Source organism: Sturnira hondurensis, unplaced genomic scaffold, assembly GCF_014824575.4.
Source record: "Sturnira hondurensis isolate 20B ecotype Veracruz unplaced genomic scaffold, ASM1482457v3 Scaffold0014104, whole genome shotgun sequence".
Classification (NCBI taxonomy): domain Eukaryota; kingdom Metazoa; phylum Chordata; class Mammalia; order Chiroptera; family Phyllostomidae; genus Sturnira; species Sturnira hondurensis.
This window is the reverse complement of record NW_028086735.1, coordinates 1-24813: the sequence shown is the minus strand read 5'-3', so window position 1 is coordinate 24813 and position 24813 is coordinate 1. Positions and strand designations below refer to the sequence as shown.

The following is a 24813-nucleotide window of genomic DNA, read 5'->3' as shown; positions in this document are numbered from 1 at the left end:
TGGGGTCTCTGCCATTGAAATCAGAATTTAGATCAGGAAAATCTGTGAAATAAGAGTGTATTTGTTCTCTTGAGGCAAAAAAAAATTTTATTCTGAAGAATAGATATTTTTCTTGTTTAACATTTTTCGGGCTCTGTATTTAGTCCCCAGACTTCTCTATTTATACCTGCACTGTCCAATACAATAGCCAGTACCCACATGTGACTATTGACTACTTGAAATGTGACCAGTCCTAATGGAAAAGTGCTGTAAGCATAAAAATCATATAATGTATCTCATGAATAATGTTTATGCTGACTATATATATATAAGTTACACTATTTTGGTTAATTTGGATCAGATAAAGTATATTAGTAAAATTAACTTTACCCATTGCTTTTTAACTTTATTGTTGTGACTACTAGAATATTTTAAATTATGCATGTGGTTCACATTTGTGGCTCACATTATATCTCTATTAGCACTGGTTTAGGCTGACCTCAAAAATCTAATAGCTTTGAATAATGTTAATATGTTGACAATTCCCAGGTGCTTACCTCCACTCCCAATCTCATCTCCTGCCTCCAGACTTGCATATATAATTGCCTATATGAGTGTCCACTTGGATGTTTAGTCATCAATTTTCAAGTGTACCTTCCTATCTTTTATTTCAGTGGAACTACTTCAACCCTGGTCTTGACACAGGATGACAAATTCTGGTTAATGTGCATAACTCAAATATAGGTTGGTCTTTTTCTGTCATGAACAATGAAGTAGATTTCCCTGGTTCACTTATATGACTATGTGTACACATAAATCTTTACATTTTAATTCCTTGCAGGTTTGCACTTGGAAACAACCACCTCCATTGAAAATTTGGGTGCTGCTAACCAAATCTAACTCTGTGCATGTGATCAACTTAAATATTGCATATATAATTTAAAAAGTGTGATAGAGATTTCCATCTTTTGACAAATAAGACAGTTTACAGTAATGTTAGCTCCTTTTTGAGATAAGCAATTAAGCCTGCCATTTCTTCCTCTTTTTTATTACCAACAAAGATTATTACTGTTCCAAGAATGTATTTCCTGGAATTCTCAAAGCACTCCTTCACTTGTCCTCCCCCCAGGGGATGTTTTACCAATGTCCGTGTGAGAGAATTCTTAGATCTGACACATCTTTAATTCAAAATAATTGATGAAAAGGATGAGGATCTACAAACTAAATGTCACAGATCTAGCACAGAGCAGTGGCTATGGATAGGCTGTTGCCTCTGGCTGTGTGAGGAAAACATTAAGCATTTATACAGAAAATTTCTCTTATTTAGAACAGTTGTTTTAGATGCCCCCCGACTCCACAAAAGAGTAGCCTCCCCCATTATCAACATCCCCTACCAGAATGTACATTTGTTAACAAATGATGAACCTACATTGACTTACTACCATTACCCAAAGTCCGTAGTTTATGTGAGGGTTCACTCTTGGTGTTGCACATTCTGTGGGTTTGAACAAATTCATAATGACAAGTACACATACAAACAAAGATTTGGAAATTTGGCTCACAAATCTGCCTAACCACAGAGGAAGTGACTGTGGAGACTGATGAAAAGGACCTATGGTTTAAAGAGATGATTCTGAACTTTGACATGGGAGATATCAGAGACACAGAGGCCATTTATAACATTATTATGCCTTCACAGGTATAATGTAGTGTTCAAACCTTGACCAAATCAGTAAAGATGACAAAAGATCATAAGGAAGATGCCACAGAATTTAATGACTCTTGCATTGAGTATGGAAAGATAAGGAATTGTTAATGTCAAGATTTTAAGTTTAGGTTATCAGTAGAGCCATTGGTACTTAAGGTTGGCTAGAGATCATTTTTTTAAATGATTAACAAACTAAGGATTGCATATTTAAATTTAAAATGGATATTTATGTACAAATATTCAGCAGGAATTTTCAGACAGACCTGTGGTTTAAAAATAAAGGTAGTGCTGGGAGTTACCCCAGAGTACAGTTTTAGCCCGAGGTATCCTCATGGAGTACAATACTGTAAACTAAATTCTCCTCTGGGTTGGAGGTGGAAGAAATTCGAGAGTAGAAATTACTTCTGAGGGATATGTATATGGAATTTTACAGAGAATTACATGAAAATAAGTGCAGCTTAGATCTGGATGGTAATGACCTCACAAAGCCTATAGCTCTTTGGCTCACATTGAGTATTAACTAAATGTCATGTGTCTGGATCTGGAGGATTTGGACCTACCTCCCAAAATGACGGCATTGGCGAAACGTGGGAGTCAATCCAATCAACATAACCTTACTAAGGATACTCATTGGATCCCAAAACTATACTTGGAATCATAAAATATTTTTTGAAGTGTTTTAAAATTGCCCTGGTTGGTGTAGCTCAGTGGATTCAGTGGATTGAGTGCTGGCCTGAAAACTGAAGGGTCACTGGTTTAATTTCCAGTCAGGGCACTTGCCTGAGTAGCAGGCCAAACCCCCAGTTGGGGGGGGGTTGGTGAGAGGCCACTGATGGATGTTTCTCTAGCACAATGATGTTTTTCTTCCTCTCTCTCTCTCTCCCTCTCTTTCCCTCTCTCTAAAAAATATAAATGAATTAATAAAATTTTTTTAAGTGTTGTAAAATAGTTCCTGATGTTGAGGACTTTTTAAAATCAAGTTGTCTGAATGGTTGTTAGTGTGCCACTTGTGGTTTGCAGTACATTCAACATTTACTATGCTTTAGAAAAGAGCAACTGGCTGTGATGAAGGCAAAATTTGAGGGTGCTGTCTGGTCAGAATGGCCATCATAAACAAAGCAACAAACAACAAGTGTTGGAGAGGTTGTGGAGAAAAGGGAAGCCTAGTGCACTGTTGATGGGATTGCAAACTGGTGCAACCTCTATGGAAAACAGTATGGAATTTCCTCAGAAAACTAAAAATGGATCTGCCTTTTGACCCAGCAATTCCACTGATAGGATTATATCCTAAGAACCCTGAAACACCAATCCAACAGAACCTATGCACCCCGATGTTCATAGTAGCACAATTTACAATAGCCAAGTGCTAGAAGCAACCTAGGTGCCCATCAGTAAATGAATGGATAAAAAACTGGGGTACATTTACATAATGGAATTCTATGCAGCAGAAAAAAAGAAGGAGCTCCTACCCTTTACAACAGCATGGGTAGAACTGGAGAGCATTATGCTAAGCAAAATAAGCCAGGCAGTAAAAGACAAATACCGCATGATCTCACTTTTAACAGGAACCCAATTTGTTAAAACAAACAAATAAGCAAAATATAAGACACTGAAATAGAGAACAGGCTGACAGTGACCAGAGGAAAGAGGGCAGGGAATTTCAGGGGGAAAGGGTGAAGGGTTTGCAGGAACAAGTATAAAAGACCCATAGACAATAACAAGGAGGGGTGGAAATGGGAGGGATGGGGGGTGGCTGGGGGGTGTGCGCTGAGATGGGGGAAAGGCAGAAAACTGTACTTGAACAACAATTAAAATAAAAATTAAAAAAAGAATTTGAGGGTGCTGAAATAAGTAGTGTGTAATAGAAAACAAAAGAGAAACTAGAAACTCAATTTTAGAGAAATATATAGAAATCTTATTAAGTTGTATTTCAAAATAAAGAAGTCTACCTAAGGTATGGACATATCTGGAACAAAAAAAAACTGCCTAAGATTTAAATTATGAGCCTAATGAGTTTTTAAAACTATCTTTCCAATATATGAAAATAAAATAAACTGATGGGGGAAAACATCATCTTAATTGTCTCATGATCTTCCATATTTACTCTCCTAAACATTAATGATTGCATTATATTAAATTTGACTTTTGGATCTCTTAGCAGTTTCTCACAGTAATACATTCAGAATTTTCTTTAGTGCATCCTTCATATCTTTGTTCCGGAAGTTGTAGATAAGGGGATTAAAGAATGGAGTTGCCAAAGCATAGAACAAGGTCACAAATTTCTGCATGCCAGGATGCTTCCCAGAACCTGGGCTAACGTACATCACCATGACTGAACCATAGAACAGAGACACCACAGCAAGGTGGGAGGCACAAGTGGAGAAAGCTTTATGCTTTCCTGAGCCTGAGGGCATCTGTAGCACCACACCTAGGACACAGAAGTAAGTGCCAAGGATGTACAGAAAAGTGAGAAAGATGATGAGAGAGCTAATGATACCACAGACCAGAGTAATTCCAGATACTGGAGCACAGGACAATGCCAGCAAAGGTGCCAAATCACAAAGAAAGTGGTCAATGGTGTTTGGACCACAGAAAGGCACCTGATATATTAAGGTCAAAGGAGTCAGTAAGCAGAGAAAGCCCCCTGTCCAGCAGAAGACCACTAGCTGAGCACATAGGCGAGGTGTCATGATAGTGGGATAGTGCAAAGGCCGACAAATGGCAAGAAATCGATCAAATGACATCACCGACAGAAATAAGCCTTCAGCAGCACACATGGAGAAAAAGAAGTAAAACTGGAGCAGGCAGCCAGAATAGGAGATGCTCTTGTTCTGAGAGATGATGTTGGCCAACATTTTGGGCACATCAGAACTGACATAGCAGATCTCCAGGAAGGAGAAGTTGGCCAGGAGGATGTACATGGGTGTGTGGAGATTCTGGTTTGACCACACAGCATAGATGATGGCTATGTTCCCCAGGAGGGTCAGAAGGTAGATGAGGGAGAAGAGCACAAAGAGGAAGATCTGGATGTCTCTGCGGCAGGGGAAGCCCAGGAGGATGAACTCACTCACAAACCCAGAGATGTTAGTAGTCTCCAAAGTCCTCATTAGTCTGACCTGTGAAAGCGACAGAGACGGTAAAAGCCACAGAAATATTTACACAATTTTTCTTCTTCCTGGTGGAGAGATATGTTTATTTTCCTCAATGTGGGTTTGTAGTATTACTATATTTCCATCAGAAGGTGAGTTGTTCTTTCCTCTTTGTCTCCTGCATTTATTGCTCATACATTTTTTGCTCATACTACTGCCAACCACTGTTCTAATAAATAGGTGTGGGGGGAATAATTAATTAAAAAGCAGAGTCCTACTCTTTTAGAACTTATGTCAAACATCCTTAGTTCAAAACAACTTCAAGCAATGCAACGCATTCATAGCTCTAGAACAGGGGTGTCAAGCTCATTTTTACTGGGGGCCACGTCAGCCTCACGGTTGCCTTCAAAGGGTCAAGTGTAATTTTAAGACTGTGTAAATGTAACTACTCCTTAATAGTTAACTGAGAGCTCAGCGCTGCTGCCAGATAAAACAAGGTGGAGGGCCAGATTCAGCCCATGGGCCTTGAGTTTGCCACCTGTGCTCTAGAATTTCTGTTTAAAGGGAGCATAAGAGCTTAAATCTGATTGAAAGAGATCTAAGGAGATTTACTTTGGGATCTCCTTTGCCTCAAAAGGGAATTGCTTTTATTTAGATTTTTTGTGTGTATGGCAACTTCGTGGGGAGCTAATACAAAATATAAACTGGAAGTTACCATCCCTCCACCTTCATCATGATGCTGCCACTAACACAGTAACAACAGGATATGAAAAATCAGAACAAAGCGTTGTTGTCATTTGAGATACGAAGATTAGACTCATCTGGAAAAAATAATAAAAGGCTTTTGAGATGGAGATGGACCTTGGCAAAAGACAGAATTTTCCAAGGACAATCACCGATGGAGGCAGAACATGAATAGCATATAATACAAACATAAAAGGTTTTGTCTTCTTTTTTCTTTTTTAAAAATTGTTCACCTACAGTTGTGCCCATTCCCCCCACTACCATGCCCTTGCCCCACCCGTCTCCACCTCTCACCTTCAAACCTACCCCCTTTGGCTTCATCCATGTGTCCTTTATACTTGTTCTCCTGTTTTCCCCCATTATCACTCTCTCCCCTCCCCTCTGGTACTGTCAGTTTGTTCTTTATTTCAATGTCTCTGGTTATATTTTGCTCGCTAGTTTGTTTTGTTGATTAGGTTCCACTTATAGGTGAGATTATATGGTATTTGTCTTTCACCACCAACATATAAGGTTTATGGAGCTGCCTTTGAAAGACAATTTACCAGACAAGTACAGGCTAATTTAATTAAATTAGCAGGAAACCATTAGAAAGCTATTTCAATAGTCCAAGTAAAAAAATGTTTTTTGAATGCTGACCTAGGGTAATGTGTAAGCAAAAAGATACCAGGAATGGATTCAAAAGATGCGTAGAAACCTAACCACTCAGTCTTTAAAATCAGCAGAGGTAATTAAGTGCTTCTCACAGAACAGAGGAAAAAGATACACTAAACAAAGAGCCCTCACTGTCTGTTTGCCACTGTAATACACTTTAGCTCTCTTCTGATCGTCCTGTCCCCTGGGGCAACTCAAAGGGGAGAGCTGCTCCCACACATCCCTGCGCTGAACAGTGCGTTCTCCAGCCCCCTGCTTTCTTTTTCACTCTTTGGAGTCTGACTATTATATTTCATTAAATAAATTAGCTTCTACTTACACAGTGTTCCCCTCCTACAAGCCACACATATCGGTGTTGATTTGCTATGCCGCCAACTATGTGAAAGAGAACAGTAAACAAGAGTCATTTAAATTATTGCCAAGTTTTAAAGAAAAATTTTGCCTTTTCTTGTCAGCTAAGAATACAATTCCTTTGAAGATGACCTGCAAAAACAAAATGATACTTTGACAAAAAAAAAAACCTCCTTAATTACATGTGTAATAAGGTTTCTATAATTAGAATAGTGTTTATACAGGAAAATAATCATGAAAATTTATGCTCCTTTTTCTTGTGAATATATCAAACAAAAAGGACAGTCAGACATAGGAAAGAAGTTACTGTTCCATCTACCCAAACCCACTTATTCTAATTCAATCCGTGAGTCTGAGATGTCAGCTACTTGGTTTAAAAAAAGCCTTTGGCTGCTTTCTTCACATCCTTTGGATCCCTTTCAGGTTTTACTTAGAAAATAGAATGTGCCAAAAATCTCTCCATCCCTCATTATTTATTCCTTCCGAACTCTGAAACCTGTCTCTGGAGACCTCAATCTCAGGAGCAATGAAGACAACATATATCATACGGACTTGAATATGTTTCATTGTTAGTGATTATCTTTTGGAGATTAAAAACACACAAACATACACACACCCATAGGTACTCTCACACACAAACACAGGCACATGCAAGCACTCATATTCTAGCCTAACACTTCCAGAGCTGCATCTCCCAACCTTAATAAATTACTTTTAAGCTAACAAAGATGCATCATTACCTTAAAGCTTTGTGAGAAATATGGTCTCCTATTCCTATTGTACAAATAGCTGTTCACAGACCTCACCAATGGTATCCAGAATAAGCCTATTCCCAGGTATCCTCAGAATTACCTATCCTCATTATTTACAAACTCCTCATTTCTATGTATGGATCAAACAGGATATATGCTGGTCAACCATGACGTTAAAACATTGTGTGAGGAAAAAAACTTCCTCTTCAAAAAATGCATTTTTTCTAAGCCTTCCTTGCAGTTAGGTCTGCTCATGTAACTGAGGTCTAGTCCATAGAATATAATTAAAACTGATGTGCAGCTCTCCAGGCCACACCTCTGTGTGGTCCCTGATGATCTTTGATACAACCGAGCATGTGACCCAGGAAGCTGAGATTTTTTGCGTTTTTGTTTATTTGTTTTTAAAGATTTTATTTATTTATTTTTAGACAGAGTGGGAGGGAAGGAGAGAGGGAGAGAAATATCAATGTGTGGTTGCCTCTCTTGCATCCCCTACTGGGGACCTGGCCCACAACCCAAGCATGTACCCTGACTGGGAATCAAACCAGCAACACTTTGGTTCACAGGCCAGCACTCAGTCCACTGAGTCACACCAGCCAGGGCGAAAGCTGAGTTTTGAAGAAGATGAAGGAAAAATGGGAAAAGCCTGAGTTCCAGAATTCTTTTATTGTTGTTCTATATTACAGTTGTCCCCATTTCCCCCCATTGTTCTTCCCTGTTGTCCCCATACTCCCCAGTCCCGCAGCCAATCCCCATCCTATTGTCTATATCTATGGGCCATTTATACTTGTTTTTTAACTAGACCCAGAATTATCACATGAAGAACAATCACTTGTCAATCAGGAACATCCATTTGGATTTTAAGTGAACAATAAATGAACACCCTTCGTATTTGATCCACTAAAAAGAATTTCATTTGGAGAACAATCATGTGAATAAAATATTTGCATTTCAATAAATGTAAAAAGAAAACGATCTGTGGGTGACTATGTCAAAAATATACTTGCAGGCTTATTCCCTTCAAGATTAAAACAGCAGGGAAAATTAAGGAAACAATGTTTATAAAGGACAAATTCTGAGAAATAAAAATTTTGAGTCATAGCGTGAGTGCATTTTAAATGTTGGTAAATGCAACCGCCTTTCCTGTAAAGCTTTCAGGGCTTTCCTCATTACTGTTACTTTTCTCTCTTATCTTAACACTGAGGCCTTAATTTTTCATACTGTGCTGCTGGCCCAGGCCTTCAGACTGGAGCCCATAGATGAATATGGCAACACTACCACCTGCCTCCATTATGATGATATCTGTCAACATCAATTGAGAGAACATGCAACACATTCCTAGTTTTAAAACTCTCTTTCCAACCGAGGTGACTCAATATCTACCCTTTTCTTTTTTAATTTTTTTCTTTTGTTGATTAAAAAGAGAGGGGAAGGGCAGAGAAAGAGAGGGAGAGAAACACTGATGTGGGAGAGAAACACTGATCATTTGCCTCTTGCCCATGCCCAGACTGGGGACTGAACCAATAACCCAGGCCTGTACTGTGATGAGAAATCAAGCCCAGGACCTATAGATTTGCATGACAATGCCCAACCAAGTGAGCCATGGCAACCAGGGCTGAATGTCTACCCTTTTAATTGAATACCTACCCAATTGAAATATTGAGCTGCTAACCTTGAACTCTGACAATGTTGATGTAAAACAGATTTCCTGCCTTGCCTCTATAGCACTCTAAGATATCAGAAGTATTTTCTAGGGGAATTGTGGAGTTCTCAAAAGACTGAGATGATGCAATTAATTTGAATTCATCTTCTCCTTAAAACTGTTTGGATAGCTTACAACATGCTTAATGAGAGAAGGAGCTATATTGTGACACTAAACAGCACAGACTCTACTTAAAGACACCAAAAATTTTTAAATGTAAATCTGTTCACATCAATTCCTTGCTTTCCATCCTTCAATACTTCTTTCTCACATATAGGATCAAGTTCAACCATTTCAGCACACCCAAATTCCTACTTCTATAAGTTCATCTCCTTTCAGGACCCACACTTTCACTCTACATTCATTTATTCATACATTAGGACTCTTCTATGTGCTATTTCTTTTTCTGCTTGTCACACTATCATCCACCCTCCCTCCCTCCTATCTAGAACACTTGTAATTCAAGATTCAACTGCAGTAGCCTCTGTGAACTCCTCTCCAACACTTCTCACTTACCCCACCCCTGAACCTATACTCCTGTCATACGCCCCTCTGTGCTCCTCTGGCACCCTATGCTTTCCTTTCACTTAGTATTTTTTATTGGAATTGTTGACACATCTGTGCCACCATAAGTCAAGAGTCCTTTGAGAACAAGGATCCTATCATATGCATCTATGTACCATCAATACCAAGTGTACTGCCTGGAACGTGATTTGTGTTTCAGAAGCCTTTGCAGGCCCCAGAGTTCCTTTGTGTAAAACTGTACATCCTCAGGTTGATATACCACCACCAGCAAGATAAGGAGAGCACTGAACAACTCTGACATCTCCTAGTGAAGTTACCCACTCCCCTTCCCCATCAACCTTTCCACAACTGTCTGCTGTGGAGGGCAGCAATACAAATGCCATTGTGCCTTTTCCCAAAATGTCCCTGATCTGACTCCAGTTGTAACAAACAGAGGGTCTTCCTTGTCTCTTTTGCTGCCTCCAGGTTGTTAAGCCTCCCTGCTCTCTAAAAGCCGTATTTTGAAGCTCAATCTCCCTTTAGATAAAGAAAACAAAAGGGAAGGGATAGAGAATTGTTGGGAACCACCCTGCCTGGTTTAAGAAGCTGTAATCCCCCATAGCTAAGGTTGAGTGAGAGAACATGGGACCCTAAGCCACTAAGGAGACAGAGCTTATCCCCCTGGCAAGGGCACCCCCTCTGCCCACTTTACTTCACCCTACCTGGCCCCCAGTGCATGACTATTTAGCCAATGATGGGTAAGATTCCTCAAGGGAAGGATGACCTAAGACAGGCAGGGTCATGAGGGAGCCCTCAGAGAACTTGAGGGGTTATGGAGAAAGGGGGTGATGGACCCTCACCCCTCAGCTTTGACAAAGCCTGAGTCCTCATTCTGTCTGCAAGAGTTGTCCTAATCTCTTGGCTGCCTTACTTCCTCTGCTCAACCTAAGCCTGAAACGATGGGTGCAGCACTATGCTGGAAGGGAAGGATTCCCCAGGGCGATAAGGCCTAAGAAAGAATACACAAAATCCTGTGAAACCTGCTTTGCTAATACCCTCAATTTAAATGATAAGGGTTCAAGAGTGAAGTGAGTTTGTTTCCCCAAAGTTTTATGGCCCTTTAGCTATCTGACCCTGGCTCAAAATAGGCCCTCAGAGTTCTTTGAATATTATCTATTTGATCATTAATCCCTGACAATGATTGAGCTTTCCATATATGCCCTATTTCCTATGCAAATTAAAGCCAATAAAAGCCTGTCAAGGCAAGAGTTGGTGTGCTCTCCCCTTGAGAGAGTGGCTGTGCTGTCCCTTTTCTTGCACAGGACTCAGTAGTCCATGTGAATTTGTCTTGTTCCATAATGCCACAGATACTGTGGGCTGGAGTCTGCGTCAGAGAATAAGGAAAACATAAGTCATTTACATAAGGTTATTTATGGAAACTCCTCATCTACTAGCCCTAATTCACCCCACTCCCACCCACTCTTATTACAAAGGACAACATAGAAGCCAAAGAATTTCATTGTCTCAAAGGTAATCACTAGCTTCATGTGGCTGCTGAGCACTTACATGTGGCTGGTCCAAATTCAGATGTGCTCTAAGCAAAAAATTCAGCACAGTTTATGAGCTCTCCTTTTTCCTGAGCTCAGACACCTCAAAACTGTTGCTCAATAGTGGAGGAGGCTTTTGACCCACAGTAAAATCAAGTTGGCTCAGGTAGGAGGCATATCTGAGCTTCAGGAGAAGCTCTGCCAGTGACAGATGCCAAGAGCTGGCACACCCCAGGTCGACTTGACCTTACATGCATGGCCCAGAATCAAAATTTTTCTTTTCTTTAAATTTATCACCAGTGACAATGCAGTTTCTACGATCAAGTGCACTGGAGTGAAAGAAACTTCCTGAGATAGAACTTGCATTTGGAAGAAGGGAGTGCCTGTCTCCTGGAGACCACTCTCTACTGTCTGTGTCATGGAAGAGCTAAGCAAAGGGACACCTGGAGGAAAGAGAACTGCTGGAGTTGGTGAGTGGGAATGTATTTGTGACCAGAAGGGAAAGATGTTGCCCTCCATAGCTTTTTTTACTTAGTAAAAGTCGTAACAGCAACATCGCAGAAGAAAGGAAAATGCATGCACAGATGAGATTAGGGCTACAGAGGAAATGTTAAAACAGTAACAAAATAAATAACAACTGATATTGGTGGTGTACTTTGAATTTTTTTAAAAAATAATTATTTTTAATTGTAATAAAATACACATAACATGACATTTACCATCTCAACAATTTTTTGAGTGTACCATGCTGTGGCATGAAGTTTATCCACATTGTTAAGCAGCCATCACCACCATCCACCTCCAGAGCTCTTCACCTTCCAAAATTGAAAATTTGTATCCATTAAACAACAGTCCCCATGCCTCTCCCTCCAGCCCCTGGAAACCACCATTCTACTCTGAATTTGTCTACTCTAGGAACCTTATAGAAGTGGAATCACACAGTATCTTTTTTTGACTAGCTGTCTCATCCGTGTTTCAGGATATTTAAGAATTTTCTTTCTCTATAAGACTGAATAATATTAGGTCATATGTATATATCACATTTCATTCATTCATTTATCTGCTGATGGACATTTGGGTTGCTTCATCTTTTGGCTATACAGTGCATTTTGCAAATAGTTTTATATGTGATTTTTCACTGAATCCAAATAAACCTTCCCTCTAAAATGCCCTTTTTGAGAACTAGGGATGAAAGTTCTGATTTGCTCGGGTGAAACTAGAAGACAGTCCTCAACAATATTTGTCCAAAAAATTATTGTTGTCACTTTTAGAAAACAAGGAAATGTGAGGGAATGTAGCAGAAATAATTCTCCTTTTGATTTGCATTTACCTTTTAAAAATCAAACCTTTTTTTCTTAAAAATAGACATTTTTGAACTATAAGCAAAATTGAGACAAAAGTAGTCATATTTTCTTTATATAAATATAGTAGAATTACCATTTAAAATTTCTGAAAAAGGAAACTGCTGAAACTTATACTATACAATAATAACTGATGATAATAAAATTTGGTGAAATTATTATTAATAATAATACATTACATAACATTATAATACGTAATGAGGGCCAGGGACTGTTATAAATGTTTCCATATATTAATTCATCACCCAAACATGTATGATATAGATATTATTTTTAGGATCATCACCCAAGTTTAACTGGAAAATCAGACAAGTTTTTGGGAACTGCTCTGCCTGGTTTCAGGAATTGCAACTACTCCCCATGGCTAAGGCTGAGTGAGCAACCTCTGGAATGCAAACCACAAGGAGACAAAGCTTGCCTCTGGTAGCAAACGCTGCCTCTGCTTCATCCCCCTGCCCCCAAAGCATGGTAGGTAAGACTCTTCAGAGGAGGGGCAACCTAAGCTAGACACGATCACTTGTGAGGCCATCATGAAAGGACTCGGGGGCTGCAACAAAGAGGGAGTGATACACCCTCACCCCCTTGCTATTCTGACATAGCCCATGTCCCCATGCCCTCTGGGAGAAGCGCTTCCTGGCTCTAATCCACTTAAGCCTGAAAAACCTATGATGGGGGATGCAGTCCAGTCCTCTGCTGACTAGAGCAGGATCGGGGTAATCTGGCATAAGAAAGAATTCCTAAAAGTCCTGTCAAACCTGCTTTGCTAAGAGTGCTTTCATTCATATGTTAAGGGTCCGAGCGGAAAATGAGTATGTCTCCCAAAGTTTCTGCAACCCCCTTTCCTGGCAGACATTGACTCAGACTAAGCCCTCAGATTTCTTTGAAATGTTATTTACTGTTTGATCCTTACCGCCTGTACTCCTGTGCTTTACAGCCCAATAAAAGCCCCTGGAGGAAGGGGCTCAAGGCCTTTTTCCTCTGAGAGATTGGCCACCTCTCCTCCCTGAGCAGATCATGTCTTGGTAGTATTACTTTCATCCATGGTGGTTGGGAGGACTTGCTGCCAAAGTCATCCCCACAGCAAATAACAATTTGCATAACCTGCCCACAGTCACTCAAGAAATAGAGATAAGCTTTTTATTTTCCTTTTTAATGAATTTATTGAGGTGACACTGGTTAATAAAATTATGTTTCTCTTTTTTAATATATTTTATTGATTATCCTATTACAGTTGTTTCATTTTTTTTCTCCCCTTTATTCCCCTCTGCCCTGCATCCCTCACTCCCACCAGCCTTCCCCCACGTTAGTTTGTGTCCATGGGTAGTACATATAAGTTCTTTGACTTCTCCATTTCCTACACTACTCTTAACCTCCCTTGTCTATTTTCTACCTACCATTTATGCTTATTTCCCGTAGCTTTTCCCCCATTCACCTCCCTCCTCTTCCCTGCTGATAACCCTCCAGGTGATCTCCATTTCTGTGATTCTATTACTGTTCTAGTTGTTTGCTTAGTTCATTTTCTTCTTTAGGTTCAGTTGTTGATAGTTGTGAGTTCATTTACTGTTCATATTTTTGATCATCTTCTTTTTCTTAGATAAGTTCCTTTAACATTTCATATAATAAGGGCTTGGTGATGATGGACTCCTTTAACTTGACCTTATCTGGGAAGCACTTTTTCTGCCCTTCCATTCTAAATGATAGCTTTGCTGGATAGAGTATATACATGATTGAATATATTATTATATATTAGTATATATTTGTAATATATTTATACATTTATTATGTATAATAATACATGATGGGATATTATTCAGCTGTTAAAAAGGAAATCCTGCCATTTAGGATGACATGAATGGAACCTGAAGGCATTATACTAAGTGAAATAAGTCAGACAGAGGCCAAGATTATATGATCTCACTGGGGATTATTATGCTAAGTGAAATAAGCTAGTCAGTGAAAGACAAATACCATATGGTCTCACTTATATGTGGAATCTAATGAGCAAAATCAACTGATGAACAAAATAGAAGCAGAGGCATGGACATACAGAATAGGCTGACAGCTGTCAGAAGGAAGGGGTGAGAAGGAAACTGGTTGAAAGAGCATGAAGTGGTTAGCCAAAAAACATATATGCATGTCCCATGGACACAGACAACAGTGTGGAGATAGGGAAGGGGGCTTCAGGTTGGGGGAAGCAGTGAGGGGACATCTATGATAGTGTAAACAATAAAAATAAAGTAAAAAGAGAATGTAATGTAATGAATAAAAAAATATCAGATTTGTGGTTACCATGGGGGGAGAGGAAATTGGACGAAGGTGATCAAAAGGTACAAAGTGCTAGTTATAAAATAAATAAATACTAGGAATGTAATACACCACATGGTAGCAATAGTTAATACTGCTGTGTGGTATATATAAAAGTTAGGAGAATAAATCTTAAGCATTCATGTCACGACACAGTTTTTTTTCTTTTTTCTTTTGTATCTGTATGAGATGAAGTATTTTCACTAAACTTGTTGTGCCAATAATTGTATGATATATGTAAGTCAAATTATTATGCTGTACACCTTAAACTTATGCAGCATGTCAACTATATCTGAACAAATGATATAATTAGTAACAAGGAAATGCAACTATAAAAATAAGGTATAAATGGTTTTCTTTTTTTATTGTTTTTCAGTAACAGTTGTCCTGCCTTTCTCTCCATTGCTCCCCCCAACCCACCACCCCCACTCCCACAGTCAGTCCCCCCTCATTCTCTATGCCCGTGAGCCCTCTATTCCTGAATGGGTTTCTTCTATCAATGTAGAGATAAATTTTTAAAATATCAGCCTTATGTTGAAAAGGATAGTGTAAGATGGCATATTCATCAACAGATCTTTTGAGAATATATTTTGGAAAGTAATGTAGTAATGTGTATGAAGAAAATTCATATATACACATATATAATTTGACATTATAATTTTCATTCAAATAGTCTGTTCTAGGGAGATACTCTAAAAGTAAACAAATATTTGAAGCCAGAGATTTTTTGTTGTATTATTTTAAGATCAGAAGATTTTAAATAGCCTCAATACACACTAGGGGAATGTTACACAAATAACATTATTCTGCAGTTTTAAAAATAGTTAGAAGAAAGACGTTACCTATAAATGGAACGTAATTAGCAAAATAAACAAGCAAACAAGATATAACCAGAGACAATGAAATAAAGAACAAACTGACAGTAACCAGGGGGGAAGGGGATAATGTGGGAAGGAAGGGTAGAGGTTGTCAAGGAACATGTATAAAGGACACGTGAACAAAGCCAAAGGCAAGTAGGATTGAGGGTGGGAGGTAGTGGTTGCCTGCAACCCAGGCATGTGCTCTGGGAATCGAACCAGTGACCCTTTGCCTCACAGGCCCATGCTCAATCCACTGAGCTACACTAGCCAGGTGATAATGAGGTATCTTTTAAAAGTTACAACAGTGATACCTGACACACAGGGTGTCGAAAGAATTGAATAAAATAATTTGTATGTAAGAATTTTCCATGCAGCAGGCATGAGCTGAGTTATCTGTAAGGACTGTTTTTCTTCCATGCCAAGTGAAGACTCAGGATAAATAGTTTACTATTTAAGAACTTGGGCTCTGCTCTTGGAGACAACTTACTTCAGATATTGGCATTCCCTTTTATAAGATATGATATCTTGAACAAACGAATTTATCTAAGCTTCAGTAGCTTTACCTATAAAATAAAAGTCATAGTAATAGCTAACATATTGAATTGTTATGGGAGTTAAATGAGCTTATTCATAAAAGCTATTTATCTTAGTACCTGGCATGTAATAATCTTTCCATAAGTATTAACTGCTAATATTTGTATGGCCAAGTAAAAGGGCAGCTATGGGCATGTAATAAACTCAAAAATGAGAAAACAAAATAACCTGTCTCTTGAATCAGATAAAGAGGCTCAGAATTGCATGCCAGATGGACAGTGTCAACAGGTTGAGTAGGATCCTTGGTCCATTGTGAACAAAATATTGTCAGATGTCAGAAATAAAGTCACCAAAGGATGGGTCCCTGGGGTAATGTCCATCCAGCTGAGAGAATCTCAGTAGAGTCCTTCTGGGGAAGCTGGCTGGGCTCCAGCAATAGTTTCACTGGGGACAAGCGGAGAATCCAAGTTTTCATTCTTATCACTGCTGGGGATTGAGAGGAGGCAGGACACATCCTACATAACTTCAAAAAAAACCTTTTCCCCCAAGGGCACTGGAAGTAAAAGCACCAGGGATGGAGCTCTGAGACCAGCGAACTGAAGAGTGGGGAAGGCTTATCTTCAAACACTGCTTCCTCTTCCTAATCGGTGCCTGAATCAACTACTTCAACAAAGGGCAGCTGTCTATACCTTATGAATGCGGGATGCTGAAAAATATGTATTATGTTTTGAGTGTGGAAATATAAGCAGGGAAAGGTAGGTTTTTTCCTACTTTTCTACTTGAAAAAGAAGCCATTACTTCCAAATTTTGTCAACTGAAAAGGTAAAAAAATTATTATATTGTCTTCATTTCATCTTTTCTACTATTGCCATGGCTTTTTTGACCTTCATTCTGAACTACAGAGTTCTCTTTAAAATAAAATTTACTGAAGAATAGTAAAGCCCCAATTGGAGACTAATACCATTTTCCTTTCTGTTTCTTCTAGGGAAGAAAAGTAAACTGAGGATGAGATATAACTCCATCCAATGGGGAAAAGTAGCAACACAAATCCTCTCAAAGGTGGTAGCTATTATTTCTCATTACATTGCACTCTAATTTTAAAATTTATCTCCTAATCCCTGTCCTCAGTTTATATAATGGTATTGGTCACCCAAAAGTAAAATGCAGCCTTCAGTATGCCCTGTTGGAATTTTTTTCTTTTTCTTCAAACCTGGCACAGAGGCTGATTTTATTAGTTTGAAATTCATATAGCAAGTAAAGGGGAGGTGATGTCCTGCATGGTAAGTCAAATATAATGCAAATAGTGGGCTTCTCAGAAATTTGGAACATTCCAGAAATAGCAAAGTTCACATAAAATGCTTAGGAAGAGTAGAATCTGATCCAGAAGAGTAAGTATCTGCAAAACCAATATTTTATAATGATTACTTTTCCAGACTATGGAAATAATATATGTTACTCATAGAAATTTGGGGAAATACAGACTTGAATGAAAAAAATTATATAACCTATCATTTGACCTTGAAAAACTTACCACTATTAATTTTTTCTTTCTATAAAATTTCTATTTCCATGTATTATTTACCTTTTCTAGAGAAATGTACATAATGAACTACATGAACCTTTTGCTACACAAAAAATTCTATTAAGCATAAAGAACTTTATAAAATTTCACTACCCAAAGAATCAGCACTACCTATTATTTATTAGAAAGTTAGAATCCCAATCCCCATTCATTTCTTTTGAGTCAGAACTTTTATTTTAACATGATTCCAGAAATTCTTATGTACCACTTTGATGAATTTTCTTATTATTAATTTTTTTCTACACCTCTAATCATTATTTAATGGGCATAAATTTTTTTTAAGATTTTACTTATTTATCTTTAGAGAGAAAAGGGAGGAGAGAAGGAGAGAAACATTAATGTATGGTTGCCTCTCATGCACCCCCTGCTGGGAACTGGCCTGCAGTCCAGGCTTGTGCTCCGAACTGGAAATCAAACTGTGATCGTGTGGTTCACAGGCCTGCGCTCAATCCACTGAGCTACACCAGCCAGGGCTGGGCATGAATGTTTTAAAGCTCCAGGTACTTCCAAACTGCCTGCCAGAAAAAATAATATTTTGCAAGTTTATATCCCCACCCCCAGCAGTTCTGAATGTCATTCCACTGCACCTTCACTGACACTGGTACTGTGACTAGTCGTGTATGCTAATTTGAAAAGCAAAAGAAAAATTATATGTTTCACATTTAAATTAACAACCTACATCTAGAAATGTGGAGGTTATAGACTTAACTCCCACAATTAACATTGAAACTTCATATTTACTTCTTAAAATACCCTTTGATTTTACTGAAAAGAATATTTCTCTCTTTTTATATTACAATGATATATTTTATTTTTATTAAATACTTAAAAAATTGTTATTCAAGTACAGTTTTCTGCCTTTTCCCACCACCTTAGTCATCCCCACCTCCCTACCCTGTTTCCACCACCCCGCCATGTTTCTGTCTGTGTGTTCTTTATAGTTTTTTCTGTAAACTCTTCACCCTTTTCCCCCCGTTATCCTCTCCCACCTCCCCTCTGGTTACTATCAGTTTGTTCTTAATTTCAGTGTCTTCGGTTTTATTTTGATCACCTGTTGGTTTTGTTCATTAGGTTCCACTTATAGGTGCGATCATATGGCATTTGTTTTTCACCACCTGGCTTATTTCACTTAGCATAATGCTCTCCAGTTCCATCCATGCTGTTGCAAGGGGTAGGAGCTCCTTCTTTCTTTCTGCTGTATAGAATTCCATTATGTAAATGTACCATAGTTTTTTCATCTATTCATTTACTGATGGGCACTTAGGTTCCTTCCAACACTTGGCTACTGTAAATTGTGCTGCTATGAACATTGGGATGCATATGATTTTTTGGATTGGTGTTTCAGGGTTCTTGGGATATAATCCTAGCAGTGGAATTGCTGGGTTGTTATGACATTTCACCATGCAGGAATATAAGTATACATTCTAAAGCATCCTTTGCACTGAAAAGTGTGCAAGAATACCATAGATACTCCATAAACTTATACTGAGTTTTTAAAATGGTTTAGGCCAGTGATCAGCTATAAAGCAAAATGAAGTTCAGAAGATAAGCTTGAAAAGACTGTACTTACCACATAAAGTGTTTAATAAATGGTAGCAAAGTGATAGTTAATAGAAGATGAATTAGTCCTGGCCACTGTGGCTCAGTTAGTTGGGCATCATTGCAAGAACTGAAAGGTCACCAGTCCAATTCCTGGTTCAGGCACATTTCTGTGTTGCAGGTTCTGTCCCCTGTCAGGGTGCTTAGAGAAGGCAACCAATCGATGTTTCTCTCTCTCATCAATGTTTCTGTCCCTCTTTTTCTCCCTCCCTTCCCACACTCTAAAATTTAAAAAAATTAAAAGAAAATAAAGTTCATGATGGACAATGATCAAAAAGTACTTTTATTTTAAAATATTTTCCTGAAAATGTTATGAAATATTGTTCTTTAATTATACAAGTACTGAAACTATATAAGATGGGTAGCATTGGAACCGGTTCTTAAATGTTCCAAGGTAAGAAACTCCAACTCACAGTGTCATCTTAGAAGTAACTCTAAGGAAAAAAATAAGTGCAGAGAGAGAAAGAGACAGACAGGCAAATGAAATAAAGTGATTATAAAGAACAAATGAGTTTCTCTAAGAAATTTAATGGGCTTTTCACTAGATTTGTACCTACACAGGAAGATCTTTCCAACACCGGCTGAGAGCATTGTGGTAAGAGAGCTTCCTAACATGCACAGTTTATGAACTGAAAGGAAAAGACTGGGCCATCTCCTGTCATCTGGAGAGAGAAAGAGATGTGGCCCATCTATTTGAAACAGAGTATGGACAGCTCCAAAAGGACATCTTTCCAAAAGGAGATGCACTTGAAATGTGGGTAATCTGAACTGAGATGTGCTGTAAGTATAAAATGCATACCAGGTATTGTAGACCAAGTATTTAAAGGTGTAAACTAACACATTAGTAACTTTTAAAATTCATTTCATGTTGAAATGACATTATTTTGGATAAATGGAGTTAAACAATATATATTATTAAGTTCACATGAAGAAAAAGAAAAGGGGGGTTGACATGAAAATAAAGTGAAACAGCACTCAATTATTTTAAATTAAGCTTAAATTTTTAGACATAGGCAAATTATATCCCAGGGTGCTGAGGGAATTCACATACATGATTTCAAAACTACTAATGGTGTCTTTAAAGAATTCTGGAGAATGAGAGGACATTTTTTTAAAACTGAAACTGAACAAGAATACCAATTTAAAGTTCAAAATTTGTTCCTAAAAATACTTCATTAACCATTTGTTTAATAGTTTTTGCTAGAATTTTTTGTGAAGATACCAGGTCATCTTCATCTCCTTTGTATCATTATTATATTTTTAGCTTAGCTATCTTTCTACAATTGTTGATTATAATAGATGTTAACCTAGAAAAAGTTTTAAGTGATCTGAAATAGCATTTTCTCATGTTGTACTTAACATTTTAATCAAAGATGTAGATGAAACATAAGAAATTTTATCAAATTATAGGCAATAAAAATGAAAAAGAAAGCTAATATTTGAAAGTCTTAAGATCTTTATAAACTGAGACTCTTATTGAAATTCAGTCATTTCCTTCCCTCACTTTAAAAATTCAATGACACAAGCAGCAGATGGGTCCAGGAGAGGAGCTGGTGCCCCTTTCCCCAGCCACAAACTCTGAGTCTGGAAATATCACTGAAGCCAAGTGTTCTTCATTTTGACATTATATCACAGCCCTACTCATGTTAAGGGATTCCTCAGAGAACACTTGTGTGAAATCATATGGTTAACTTTTTCTTATTGACTTGCCTCACTTAGCATGATGCTTTCAAAATCCATCCATATGGTCATCAAATGGCAGTATTTCATCTTTTCTCATGAAAATACTGCTGAGTAGTATTCCATTGTATAAATGCACCAAATTGTCTATCAAGGGACACTTTGGTTGTTTCCATGTCTTGTCCACCATGAATAATGATCATTTAAATTTGTGATGGTACCCCTACAAGGAAGACCATCTATAAAGGAGAAAATGAGCACTTTGGTGTGTTTGCTGAACAAAAAATATAGCCTTAAAAGGAAGCTTATTAGGAAGTTGTATCTGGTGTGGTCTGCAAGGACTAAGGAGCACTCTCCTACTCATACACACACGTATATACATACATACATACATGTACTTAGCCTGTTACATAGCTAAAATTCTCCAAGCAAAAACATTCTTTGGTATTTTGAAATCAGTCTAATTTACAAAGTTTAACAAGGGGTAGTAAATAATCTAGCATCATAATAATAGCATAATAATAATCCCTGAATGATTTGTAATAATTTACATTTTTGTAGCATTGTATAATTTATAAACTGCTCTTGCATATCTCATTTTATGCAATTCTCATCTTATCCTTGTTATGGAGGTATTATTATTTATATTTCAGAGACAAAGTAATGAGCTTAAGTCCTTCTCTGAGGACATACTCCTTAGGAAGTGGCAGAGCCAAAATCTTTAACACAAATGCCCGTGCTCAGCTACACCAGTGGATCCCACACCAAAGCTGGAGCACGCAATTCCACACCCTTCAAAGGTTATTCCATGTGATTCTGATAATATCAAAGTCTGGAGCCCATGTATTCCACCATCTTACAGAGAGAGGACAGACATTAATAATGGCCTATAAATGGTCCCTTAATGGAGGCAAATCATAACTTGCTTAAAGTCACTCTGTACTTATTTTCCTATCTGGCTACAAAGCCTCATGTTCCCTCCTTTATGTCACTTAGTTGATATTACCATTTTGTTCAGTGTATGTTAATTCTAATTGTTTTGGAATTGAATTGCCTGTGTCAAAGTTTACCTCTCAATTTAGCTTGATCCAGCCATGTATTTGTATTGTCTAGACTAATGTTCTGCACAGTTTGGTGTACCAGGTGACCCAATGAAGGATGCAGAAAGGAAATGTCTAAATTCCTATTTTTATTTTAACTCTAAGAGTGCTTTCTTTCCAAATCTTTTTTTTCTTTTATTTTTCTTTTATTTTTTTAATTTTTTAAAATTTAATTCTTATTCAAGTACAGTTTTCTGTTTTATATTCCCTGCCCTGCCCCCCCAAGTGCTCCCCACCTCCCTCCCATTTCCTCCCCCCACCTTAAATTATTGTCCATATGTCCTTTATACTTATTCATGTGAGTCCCTCCCCTTTTCCCCTATGATTCTCTCCCCTCTCCTTTCAAAGTCTTTATCAATATTTACTATATTGGTTGACAGTGGTTTGTATATAGTTTAAAAGTAAATAGTTACATATTAAAAAAGTATACTCACAACTGTATTGTTGGAGCACTCAATCAGAAATAGAAACCACTAGTCTAGACCCCTTCCCCTATGAGCAGGAACATGTGCTCACTCTCCTGGGGAGAAGTCAGGAGGCATCATTCCCTTTGTATATGTAATTTCTACTGCAATCCTTACAGGATGGAAGAAAATGACCTCAGAGGCCAGTAATATTTCTCACACTGTGAGTGAATTCATCCTCTTGGGATTCCCTTGCCGCTGGGAAATACAGATCTTTCTCTTCTCCATATTCTTGGTGACTTACATCCTGACCCTCCTTGGGAATATGGCCATCGTGTGCGCAGTGCGCTGGGACCACCGGCTCCACACCCCAATGTACATTCTGCTGGCTAACTTCTCCTTCCTGGAGATCTGCTATGTGAACTCTGATGTGCCCAACATGCTGGCCAACTTCCTCTCCCAGACCAAAACCATCTCCTTTGTTCAGTGCCTCCTCCAGTTGTATTTCTTCTTCTCACTGGGCACAACCGAATGCTTATTTCTCTCCATCATGGCCTATGACCGGTTCCTGGCCATCTGCCGCCCCCTGCACTACCCCACTGTCATGACTATTAAGTTCTGCAGCAGCCTGGTCATCTTTTGCTGGGTGTATGGTTTCCTTTGGTTTTTGATCCCAGTGATATTCGTTACCCAGCTACCATTTTGTGGTCCGAATGTGATAGATGACTTTCTGTGTGATCTGGGTCCTCTGTTGGACCTGGCTTCAACCTGTGTCCCAATTCCAGGGACTGTTCTCATGTGTGGCACCATGAGCTCCCTCCTCATCTTTGCCACCTTTTTCTACATTATTGGCTCCTATACCCTGGTGCTGAAGGCTGTAATGCAGGTGCCCTCAGTTGCTGGCCGGAAGAAGGCTTTCTCCACCTGCTCCTCACACCTGGCTGTTGTGTTTTTATTCTACGGTTCTGTCATGATGACATATGTGAGTCCAGGGACAGGACAAGCAGAGAGTATGCAGAAGTTCACAACTTTGTTCTACTCAGTTTTGACCCCTTTTTTCAACCCCATGATCTACAGCCTTCGGAATAAAGAAATGAAGGAAGCCCTGAAGAAAGTTCTAAAAGGTTCCTAAAATTGGTCTGTTATTTAGTGAGATATTCCCAGATGAGTTGAGACTGTGAGTCTTCTGTTGGTGAACAGTTAGGAAACTAGAAAGCAGATGTGAACTTTTTTAAGGAACCATTTTAAAATCCTAAATGTCAGGACATTAATGAAGACTTTCCTTAGGCGGAATTAATTTCTTCTTCCATAGCACATTACTTGTGCTTCTATTTAACATGTCCTTCCATTTTTCTTGCATATAGTTAGCTTTTCACAAATCTGTATCCACTTGCCTTCCCATTCTTACTAGATTGTAAAGTTTTTAAGAGCAGAAACTATGCTTTATTATTTGTTTCTTTTCTATTTATTTATTATTTATATATCTATTTATTATTTATTATCTACTTATTATTTATTACTCCAGAACCCAACACAGTAACTGGCACAAAAATGTCAATAATATTAATTTAAATTAAAAAATATATTGTTCATATATCCTCACTAGAGTTTATCACTCCTGACCTTCAGGAAAATATATAAAGAAGCTATGCAAACTCTGTAACAATGTGAATTTTACATGTTCTATGGGTGACATAAAACCAACTTTCCTAGAAAAATGTGAGACTGACCTGAACTTGTTGTACCAATCATTAAATAAATGATAAACAAATCAATGGCAAAGTCTCACCATAGGTGAAAGTTAATGTCTAAGAAGTTACCTGACTCCTACCCTCCACCAACCCCTTTGTCTAATAATATAAGTAATTTATTTCATTTTCTTCTTACTAACCACATTTCTACTATTGCATATTTTAAAACATATTATATAAGCTTTATCACTGAAAAATGTGGTTTGGGAATTAGTAGCCAGGCAGCAGTCAGAGCTATTATTTATTTTTTATTGAAAAAATTTTTCTTTATTTTTTCATTTTTCAATCATTTAGTTTATATTTAATATTATTTTGTATTCATTTCAGGTGTATAGCATAGTGGTTAGACAATCAAATACCTCACAAAGTGATCATACTAGGAGGCCTTTAGAAGACAGGATCTCAGGCCAATTGATGCAGAATCTGCATTTTATTCCAGTGAACTATTATGCACATTAAAGTTGTAAAACCACTGATCACAGTAATCACAAGCACATGTAGGATTTTCTTTCTTTTTTTCTCTTCTTCTTTCTTTCTTTCTTTTTTTTTTAATTTTTTTGGTCATCAGGTTTAGGACTTTTAATTTGTCCCAAAGCCACTGAAGTAAATTT

General features: G+C 38.0%; 2 protein-coding genes across 2 annotated transcripts; one reads left to right on the top strand and one right to left on the bottom strand.

Moving 5' to 3' along the window:
• Positions 1-3852: 3852 nt before the first annotated feature.
• On the bottom strand, positions 3853-4794 carry LOC118998428 (olfactory receptor 11H12-like). Its single transcript, XM_037062634.1, has one exon. It carries the CDS (start codon positions 4792-4794, stop codon positions 3853-3855), a length of 942 nt encoding a protein of 313 aa, XP_036918529.1.
• Positions 4795-19985: 15191 nt separating this feature from the next.
• LOC118998417 (olfactory receptor 11H4-like) lies at positions 19986-23664 on the top strand. Its single transcript, XM_037062621.1, has 2 exons — positions 19986-20047; positions 22631-23664. The coding sequence occupies exon 2, from the start codon at positions 22642-22644 to the stop codon at positions 23581-23583; it is 942 nt and encodes a 313-aa protein (XP_036918516.1). The 5' UTR covers positions 19986-20047; positions 22631-22641; the 3' UTR covers positions 23584-23664.
• Positions 23665-24813: the final 1149 nt, after the last annotated feature.

What these genes read in the sequence shown, in the direction of transcription:
- LOC118998428 (XM_037062634.1), bottom strand. Translation starts at nt 4,794, where the DNA reads ATGAGGACTTTGGAGACTACTAACATCTCTGGGTTTGTGAGTGAGTTC.
- LOC118998417 (XM_037062621.1), top strand. Translation starts at nt 22,642, where the DNA reads ATGACCTCAGAGGCCAGTAATATTTCTCACACTGTGAGTGAATTCATC.